The 10,166-nt window shown below is 43.6% G+C and overlaps 2 protein-coding genes across 4 annotated transcripts in view; both read left to right on the forward strand.

Annotated features, from left to right (window-relative positions):
• The window catches only part of LOC140334847 (nuclear factor 7, brain-like), a 10,888-nt gene extending 1,801 nt beyond the window's left edge, over positions 1-9,087 (forward strand). Inside the window, exons 3-8 of the mRNA XM_072417114.1 lie at positions 4,290-4,417; positions 5,704-6,171; positions 6,252-6,347; positions 6,768-7,001; positions 7,980-8,002; positions 8,565-9,087. Of these exons, the coding sequence (XP_072273215.1) occupies positions 4,290-4,417; positions 5,704-6,171; positions 6,252-6,347; positions 6,768-7,001; positions 7,980-8,002; positions 8,565-8,865 (1,250 nt within the window). The 3' untranslated portion in view covers positions 8,866-9,087. The remainder of the gene's footprint in view (positions 1-4,289; positions 4,418-5,703; positions 6,172-6,251; positions 6,348-6,767; positions 7,002-7,979; positions 8,003-8,564) is intronic.
• Positions 9,088-9,641: 554 nt separating this feature from the next.
• BCKDK (branched chain keto acid dehydrogenase kinase) overlaps positions 9,642-10,166 on the forward strand; it is an 11,999-nt gene continuing 11,474 nt past the window's right edge. For 2 of the 3 annotated variants that reach the window (XM_072417134.1, XM_072417138.1), the window contains exon 1: positions 9,643-9,772. The gene's annotated coding sequence lies outside the window, so the exon portion shown is untranslated. Of the gene's footprint in view, positions 9,773-10,166 lie in introns of all 3 variants that reach the window. The other variant, XM_072417139.1, reaches the window with a different exon arrangement.

Here is a 10,166-nt window from a genome sequence, read left to right on the forward strand (position 1 = left end):
GAAAACGAATATATTAGCGAATTGACAGATCTATATGTTATGATTGGTGTCTGGAATGCATTGTGGGGGGTCAGTGGAGTTGCCGAATCGATTTTTTAGTCCCAAATATGATCAGTTCCGATAGAAGCAGGCCTATGTGATGTAAACCTTCTATCAGGATATCCTTGGCCCTATACCAAGGGCCCTGGTATGCACCTTTGTGTCCCCTGTGCTCCCCTGGATCTAGAATGATTAGCAGAACCTCCCCTTTACACATCACCCCCCCCCCATCTCTAATATTTTGTGGTAGCCCAGGGGGTGGTATGCCAGGGTTACAGCTTAACGTTGCTCTTACTGATGCAGCTAAACATGACCAATGCTAGAAAGGAAGGCCCTACTATACCAACTAGGTAAGTAGACCCAAGTAAAGAGTTAAAAAAAAAAAAATTTTACACCAAAATCTGAACACTGCATACACTTTGATAAAAAAAAATCCAAGCAAATGACTTGGAATCACAAAATATATCACGTATTACACAATAAAATGCAATAAAAAATATCTGTTTATAGGGCTGACACGTTTCTCAGCTACAACCGCTTCTTTAGGGGATTTAATAGCAGAACAGCACATACAAATGTCCAAAAGCTGGAAGAACAATAAATACATAACAAGGTAAACCATCACATAAACATAACAATATATACATAACATAGAACATAACATATACATAACAATAAACATAACAATATACACATAACATTGTAAACCATCACATAAACATAACAATATATACATAACATAGAACATAACATAACAATATATACATAACATATACATAACAATGTAAACCATCACATAAACATAACAACATAACAATATACCAGTATACATAAAATTAGCTTAACATCAATCGCTAAATGGTCATCAATATACAATCATAACACAACCTTGATGATGATCAAAGCCAAGTCCAAAAGTACACACGGGACGTTATACAAAACACTAGATTGATGTCGGCCATGACCAATGCTATCTTGATGATCTGCTTACTTGAGAGGCCATTCACGTCTTCCTAATGAATTGGGTAACTGCTTGCTTTAATCTGCATTGCTTTAAAGCAGTCCATTCAAGTTATATGAGATGTCGATGCACCCAAATGTTTTAATAACTGGGGACATTTTTTTTTTATTTGAGGATATGCATAAAATAAACAAAACCTAGAAGTTTAAAAAAAGTCACGCTTGGGGAGACATGGCCACTAGGGGGCGCTACGGCTTGCACAGAAATGATGTGAGCCCTGGGAAGGGCCAAGGCGCAGAGTCTAAGCAGGTCTTCTCCAGAGCCCCTAGTGGTGAGGATGTTGCGCTGCTGGTTACTGTCAGGTTGCATTGGGCACACAAGGATGGGCAGGATGATGCACAGCTCCAAATCACAAAGCTGAAAAATAATCGAGGAAGGTCGGGGTCAAGTCAGGCAGCAAGCAAGAGAGGTCAGGAAGTAGATACTGGTGACACTGGGGCCACTGCAGACACAGGAAGCACAGGCGACACAGAAATATCTACAGACAGAGGAATACTAGAACAACACAAGGAAATTGGCTGGGAACAACAGACTGGACAACATGGGGTTAACACAGGAGCTGGACAGGGGAAATGCTCAGCAGAGCTAGGGGGCTCAGCACTAATGGAGACAAGTTGCACGAACACTGAGCTAGCTAAATAGCCAGGGATGATAAGGAGGCTATTTTCTGATTGGCTGGTGGGATGGGCGAAACTGATAATCCGTGCGAGCGTAGGCACGCACAGAGTCAGAACTGCCCGCATGCACAGGAGAGAGACGCCTGTGAGGAAGAGGTAAATGTAACACAACATATGCATAGCTTACAAAAAACAAATGTTTACAGTAATTTGAACCATACCTAGGCAATAAGAAAGGATATATACTATGCCAGGTTTTAATACTCTCAAAGACCAGTGGGGGTTCATTATCAATCAATCATGTCTCATTGTACCACAATGTCTGTTCAAAGGTTCGCATTATCTGTTGTGTCATAGATTGGGATTGGGTCTCCATGTACAATTCCAATATTCAAACAAGTTCGGAACCTTTACCTGTTTATTCAAGGAGTCCTCGATCCATGCCATGCAAAATACTTGAGACATTTTCTATTTAAAGATCCAAATCCAGCCATTTGTATTGGATTTTTTTTTTTTTTTTTTTTTATTTTTTTTTAAAAGTTTATTATTATAATTCATAAAGTCTAGGTTTTTTTTTGTTAGGTTGGGGGGGGGGTAAATTTCAATAATGGGTGTAGTAGTAGGCGTTTCAACATTAGTTAGTTTTCTATATTTGTGACATTTAGCCAACCGCTAATTACAAAACAAAAATTATTATAGAAGAAGGACAGACTTTTAGATACGTTTACTCAATATTATTACACTTATGTCGACATGTTATTGATCCCAAATCCCAAGGACAAAACAAAAAGTAGCACCACTTGTGAAGGCCACAAGGTGGCAGCAAACATTGGACTAGTATATTAGAGCAGATTGTGGGGGTTAGGACCACCAGTTGGGGACCGCTGTCCCAGGTCCTTAGTATACATTGGCCTATTGTACAATATTTCCTTTTTCTACCTTATGCCTACATTATGTGACCATAGGTGACCAATTACTATTTACTATCACTTGGATTGACCAAAGGAAGCCTCAGGCAGGTTTTCGGGGGATAGGGGTACATCATTTAGCTGGTTGGAGGTGATGTAATTAGCTACTGATCGACAAAATTAATTTATTTAAGAACAGTCTAAAAAAGCATGGTCCGCCTGTTCCTGTGTATATATATATGAGTTATAGCTCATGAGATAGGCGGGGTGCAGCACAACACAAGGAATGGTTGTTTAATACCGTCAGTGGGCTGCATGGGAATGCGTTGGAGCTGCTTCGCATACGAATGTACCTTGCGGTAACGTACACCAAAAGATCTGTTGAGCCCTTAAAGCGTAACTATACCGTTTAACCCTTTTATTCCCGCAGATCCCTCGAGAGCGCTGGACTTTTGTTTCGATCCGGTCTCACATTGTTCAAAAACACAATTTTCAGACTTTGCCCACCCATCTTTTTCTGTCTCTTAAACCAATCACTACTTCCCACCATTCCATATCCCCCTCCTATTGTGTGAGACTTCCCCCACCTCCTAGATTGTAAGCTCTTCAGGGCAGGCAGCCTGTAGTGGGTGGAGCTTCTTGGCCCCTCCCACAGCTCTGTAGCAATATAGAGCCCACTGATGATGCCGCTGCTACAATATACAAGGTAATAGCTGGGATTGGTGCACATGCAGTGCATTTACATCCACAGTGGCCATTTGGGATAATGGGTTATTTTTCTTGCATTCACCTCTGTTTGGCCACACGCTGCGCTGATGGAACCTTTAACCTGCTTTTTTTTTAATTCCCTACATCTTCTCCAAGGGCAATTTGGTGCAGTTGAGTTATTTTCAATTTATTAAATTCCTCTTTGTTTCTTTTCCTTTGAGCTTGTTCAGTAACAAAGATTTTGTTGCTCGGCAGGTTGTCTTGTGATTGCAGATTATATTCCTGAGTCCCAATCACACGCTGCATACTGAAAACAAGAGGTTTTCATTACCTTTCCCCTAATAAATACGCAGACACAGGGAGTCATTTGCAAGAATTATCCCAAATCCGCCTGAGATTATTTTTTTCATTTTGCAGCATGTGGTTTGTTTTTTTATTTTTCACATTTTTTTTTATTTGGCTACAACTCCTTCGCTGGGTTGTTTTTTTTCTTTCCTTGCTCATAATGAGCTTGATCCCAGGTTTAGCCATCTTTTATTTTCCTATTTATTCTTTTAATCTGAGCTTTTTTGTTTTCAAGGGTTCATTGTGAAACTTTGGCCGTTCACCCTGTGCTACAAATTCTTTATTTTTACCTTTTTTATTTTAAATCAGCCATTCCCAACCTGGGTTCCCGGTCCTTGTCCTGTGGCTGAATAGATTCTTATCTAATGGCTTCTACATAAATATGAAGCTGGCGCAGCCATCGGAATGACCCCAGAAATCATTTTTCCCATCTGGCTTTTTGGCTTTTAAGGGGGCATTTCTCTTACTGATCCCCAATAATCTGTAATGTTCCCCAGGACCTTAAAATTACCTAAAGGGTCCTTCTAGGGTTAAAGAAAAGTTACATTGACGTCTTTGCAAGGTAAGTAGGAGTTCAGAATTCAGATGTACTTTCCCAGTTCCTGTGTTTTAATATGAAAATATTTATTGTGAGCTTGTTTTCTCCCACAGTGAACCGCCGCCAAAACGAGTGGGTGGAGAAAGGCCGCCTGGTGCTGCCGAAGCCAGAGAAGGAGGAAGATGCGGCCAACGGAACTGACATGGAGGCGAAAATGGAGGAGGGCGAGCCCGAGGCGAAGGTAACACGAAGTGCAAATACAGCGTACCCGACAACTCTCATCGCATGCTTGGGAAAATTCATTTTGTGAATGTTGTTGTGCACTGTGCCAAACGCTTGGCATGGCTTTGATCTAGCTGGCATCAGTTATATATATATATTAAAACGTTATAGTGCTCACTTTTCTAAGGTGCATTTGTTTCCATTGGTTTCTACATGGGTGCTGGATACATCTCGGGTTCAGTGTTCCGAAATCCTGGTAACAACCTAATGGCTTCCTAAAAGAAAAATGCGCTTTTCCTCTTAGGGGGTCTACTTACCCTGCCCATCCAAATATGTTACAGCTATAGACCTTAGGTGCAAACACAGAAAGATCTTAACTGTGTGGTCTGCGCAGGTTTATTATACTAAAAGCCTTCTTCCAGCATTTGTACCCTGAAAATGCTGCACATAACCCAGATGTATGATTTTACATAGGGGTGCCTGACTCCATTACTGTGGGCCCAGGGGTGCCTGCTTCCTTCCCTGCAGGGCCTGGGTTCCCTGAACTCCACCCCTGCGGGCCCAGGGGTGCCTGCTTCCTTCCCTGCAGGGACTTCTCGGGTCACAACTCATATCCATTGCTGGTTGTTTTGGAGTAAAAACATTGCAACATCATATTGTATTTATGCCCAGTGCTCCTCTAAAATGTCCAAAGGGTACCTTTATCTTCTCAGTAAATCAGTTATATTGGTCCTCACTTGTATGGCAGAAGTACCATTGGATAAATATACTTACCATGAAGCTGAGGGACATTCAAAGCATCTATCTACCTCTTGACACTTCTCGGTCAGGTGGTGCCATTTACATTACTTTTATGGGTAATTTGTTGGTGCTATATAAATAAATTTTAATAATATGGGTAGGTGTTTGGTTAGTTAGGAAGGAGGGGGGGATGTGGCAAAGGACAACCATACTTGACTGTGAAAGCATATTTACCTTTTACATTGAACATAAAGTTTGTACACTAAGAGTTGTGAGTGTCCGGCCTCTGTGTGTGTATTTGGAGAGCCCGAACAACCCTGAAAGTGCTCTGTTATGTGAATGACAACACCAGTTCACAGTTGGAGATCTAGCCTGTTGTGTCCTTCCTTTTTAGCACATATGTATGTTGGATGGTCGCAGTGATGGCAGTTAACCTTTTTCTGCTTTTTGTTTGTTTTCAGTTCTCTCATTTTATTTTTGCAGGAATAGTTTTTGCAGATGCTGCAGCTGATCTTCATGTCTTTAAGTGATCTGCTATCCCTCAGACTTTTTTTTCTCTTCTAGAAACCCAAAGTGGAGGTGAATGAAGCCGCACGGAGCAGCCCTGTCACGCCATCTGGGGATTTTGCAGAGGAGCTGACCTGTCTGCTGTGCAATGAGCTCTTCAAGGATCCCGTCATGGTGGAATGTGGCCACAACTTCTGCCGCAGCTGCATTGACAAGGCCTGGGTGGGTCAGGATACCTTCACATGCCCCGACTGTAAGGAAAATATAACGGACAAGAGGTACACCACCAACCGAGCCCTGGCCAACCTGGTGAAGAAGACTGCCGGGTCCGTTGCTGCCCTGACTCCAGCCAAATCTGTGGAAAAAGAAAAAGCCCGACCTCTGGAGAAATGCTCAGAACATGACGAGAGGCTGAAGCTTTATTGTAAGGATGACGGAACCCTGAGCTGTGTCATCTGTCGTGATTCCCTGAAACACGCCAGTCACAACTTCCTACCCATGCTGGATGCAGTGGGAGTGTACAGAGTAAGTGATACAATAACCAATCTTAAACTATTGCACTTGGGTACCTAGTATTAACCACATGTGAATTGTTTTCCTTCCAGACAGAGCTGGCTGCTATAGTATCTCCATTAGAAGAAGCCTTGAAGGTGTCTGAGCAGCTGACCAGCCAGCAAAGTCAGATGATTGAACAACACAGTGTAAGTGAGCACATAAGAGGTTAATATAACTGAACTTTCTTATTCCCTACTTTTGTGTCACTTTTTCCTGTCTAGGAGGCCATCACCTATTGGTTGCTTATCTCTAGATGTCCATGGGGCACCTGTACATAATAGGCACAACTATTAGTTCTATAAATTTATATGACCAGAATTTCTGCATTGGAGATCACAAGCAGCTTTGCTCATGCACATGTACTGCTATGATCCAGCATTGTCACTATGAGGAAGAGGGTTCGGGGCAATCATGTGCAGCCGGTGCTGGTTTCATTCCATATAGACAAGAAGGCCACTTGAAGGAGATCCGTAGACCAGTGACTTCCTCTTTGTGTCTTTACATGTGCAGAAAAAGTTGTTTCTTTACATGCTGTATGACCACCAGTCACCTTTCGTCTTTCCCAGTGTAACACAAAGGAGTACCGCGAGCACATTGTGTCAGAGTTTGAGAAGATGCATAAGTTCCTGAAGAAGCGAGAGGAGAAACTGCTGGAGCAGCTCCAGGAACAGGGAGAGAATCTACTGAAAGAAATGGAAACCAATGTGGCCAAGATGCAAGAAAACCGAGACAACATCAAGCAGCATATCTCTGTAGCCAATGAGAGAATGAACAATACCGACTCCATTTCTTTCCTGACTGTGAGTACAGAACCCAATGTACACTCAATAATGTTCTTCTTTTAGCTGTCTTTGGACCCCACCATACATAATATTGTTATTAATATTAAACAGGATTTATAAAGCGCCAACAAATTACACGGCACTGTATATTATTTAGGGGTTGCAAATTACAGACCGTGAAACAGGAGGAGAGGACCCTGCTCTGAGGAGCTTACAATCTAAGAGGAGGGGAAGTATCACACAATAGGAGGGGGATATGGAATGGTGGGAAGTAGTGAGGGTTTAGGAGACAGAAGAAGATGGGTAGGTGAGGTTGAAGCGTTGGGTTTTGAGGGCTCTTTTAAATAAGCAGAAAGTAGGAGCAAGCTGAATAGGATGAGGAGACCATTCCAGGGAGTGGGGTAGCTCTAGAAAAGTATTAAAGCCGTGCGTGTGAGGAGGGTATGAGTGAGGAAGTCATTAGAAGGTGATTGGAGGAGCGGAGAGAGCGGCAAGGGGAGTATTTTTTTACCAGGTCAGAAAGATAAGTGGGACAATAACTGTGGAGGGATTTAAAGTCAAAGCACAGGAAATAAATTTGATTCTAAGGTGACATGGAAGCCAATGTAGAGACCTACAAAGAGAGGCAGCAGAGGAGTGGTGGGAAGGCTGTGTATGGGGTAGTTAGGTGGGAAGGCTGTGTATGGGGTAGGTAGGTGGGAAGGCTGTGTATGGGGTAGGTAGGCAGGAAGGCTGTATATGGGGTAGGTAGGTGGGAAGGATGGATGAGTCTGGCTGCAGCATTCATAATAGATTGTAGAGGAGAGAGTCGGGTTAGTGGAATACCAGAGAGGAGGAGGTTACAGTAGTCCAGATGAGAGATGATAAGAGGATGTACAAGGAGTTTGGTGGTCTCAGGGGACAGGTAGGGGCAGGTAAGGGGGGGGCGGGGTAAGATGATGATGATGATGATGTAAAGTAGTCATAAATAACTACTTTGTCTTTTTTCTCTTTCAGGACATCAAGTCATTCATTGAGACGTAAGTATGTTTCTTATCCAACTTTACTGTTTTTTGTAATTTTATAGAAAGTTTAGTACAAATCCATCACCTAGCCAGACATGCTCAGTTCATCATTGCCAGCAATATAAGAATCGGTGCTCTCATTTTCCTGTATTCTGTTTTATACAATCAGTAAAAGGTCAAATATGGATTTTTTACTTTTAGACAGACGGAGACCATTCTAATAGGATCTTATCCTGTTCAACTGAGAACAATTCAGGGAATATACAGATCTCCATTGTCCTGCTTTCCCCAAAAGAGCATCCAGATAGCCACGACTCATGGAGCAATAGGCAAACATAATACAGAAATCCGGCAATAATTGACCTTACTTCCCTTTACAATAGGGCAGGCACTATGATAAGTGATAGAATTCTTCCCATGTGAAATAAAATATATATAAAGATTGCAGAAGAGCACACAGTAATCCCAATACACCATGTAAAGGTCCTGCTCATTTCATGGCAGACTTTCTGTGTTTTTTTTACATTCTTTTACATTCCTACAATAAATAACGTTGTGTTCACCGTACCTCTTCCAGGTGTCAGCTGCAACAGAAGGAGGTCATGTCCTCCGCAAACACCCTCATTGAGAAAGATCTGTGCCAGGGCACTTTCAAGGGACCAGTTCAGTATTCTGTGTGGAAGCAGATGAAGTCTGTGGTTGTGCCGTGTAAGTTTTATGATTGTTTTATTATTACAGAATGCCGTGCTGAGATCATACAAAGCAATTCAGTGTTATCAGACAGGGCAATGGGCAATGGCAGGGCAATGGGTCTACTGACTTTCCTTCCTGGTACAAAAAAAACACCGGGTACACGCTGGGTTGGCCTCTGGAACTGAGCTAACAAACTGTTTTTTTCTCAGTTTTTTTTTCTCTTTTTTTATGTCTTAAATAACATGTTCATATACATTTGTCATAGAGTAATTAGTTCATTTAAGGTCCTTAGGTACTTCAGGTGAACTAGGAACAGGCCCGAGCGTGCACAAGTGAATCTTTGGCCAGCCTATGGGCATTTAGGTATTTATTTATCTGTAACAAATCAGCAAAATGGCTGGGACACTACTGGGAAGGGGGCAGGAGACACTGAGCTGCTGAGTTGTATATCTGGGCAGAGGAGGGGTGAGGACTGGGGGTATATCTGGGCGGGGGGAGGTGAGGGCAGAGGGTATATCTGGGGAGGGGGAGGGGACGTCCCAGGTATTTTTATGTTTGGTTTCTGTTGAGAATACAATTTTTATATTGTAGCTGTCTATCTCACTTGGCCCACTAGGGGGTGCTGATGCTGAATATTGTACAATGCTGGTCTTGATGGAGATAGGGGGCAGCAGAAACTGTATTATGGGGTGAATATTACACCAGGCCCAAAACTTTAACATTTCACCTAGAAATGAAGTTACTATACAGGGTGCTGGTGTCTGGTTCCCATGGTTACGGCTGGATGTGGTTGCCATGGATATCTGTAGCTGAGCACATTGCGTTATCAGACTGCGAAGTGACTCAGCTCCGCCCCCGCCTTCCCCTCCTCCAAACCCTGGCCCCGCCTCCCCCACATCATACACGGCCCCTGCGTGAGCTACAACAACATGGCGACCTGGCTCCGCCCACTTCATGGTAGAGAAAACACTGGCTGACAATCCCTCCCAGCATCCTTCGCGGCTCCGCCCTTGGCCGCAGTGCATGCTGGTACGCGGAGTTGTGTTTGGGGTCGGCAGGAGAACTGGAGAGGCCGGAGGGAAAGAAGAGACGGTGAGCGATGTGTGAGATCGTCCTGTGTGTGTCCTGAGCGATCTGTATAATCTGCTGCCTGACAATCATTATATATACACAATGCTGTGCCAGGAATATACCCCGGGTACAATCACCCCCAAAGGTCAATTGTACCCCCCCGGGCACTGAGGGTGTTGTGATTTCTGGATGACATGGGCAGCTGATGTCTGGGAGGTGTCCCCGGTACTCCCATGGTATCTGATAGGAGTTGGCCTCCCCTGCACCCCCCATGATGTCTGGGGGAGTCCCCGGTTCCCCAGTGATGTCTGGGGGTGTCCCCGGTTCCCCAATGATGTCTGGGGGTGTCCCCGGTTCCCCAATGATGTCTGGGGGTGTCCCCGGTACGCCAATGATGTCTGGGGGTGTCCCCGGT

The sequence above is a fragment of the Pyxicephalus adspersus genome, chromosome 7 (assembly GCF_032062135.1).
Source record: "Pyxicephalus adspersus chromosome 7, UCB_Pads_2.0, whole genome shotgun sequence".
Taxonomy (NCBI): Eukaryota; Metazoa; Chordata; class Amphibia; order Anura; family Pyxicephalidae; genus Pyxicephalus; species Pyxicephalus adspersus.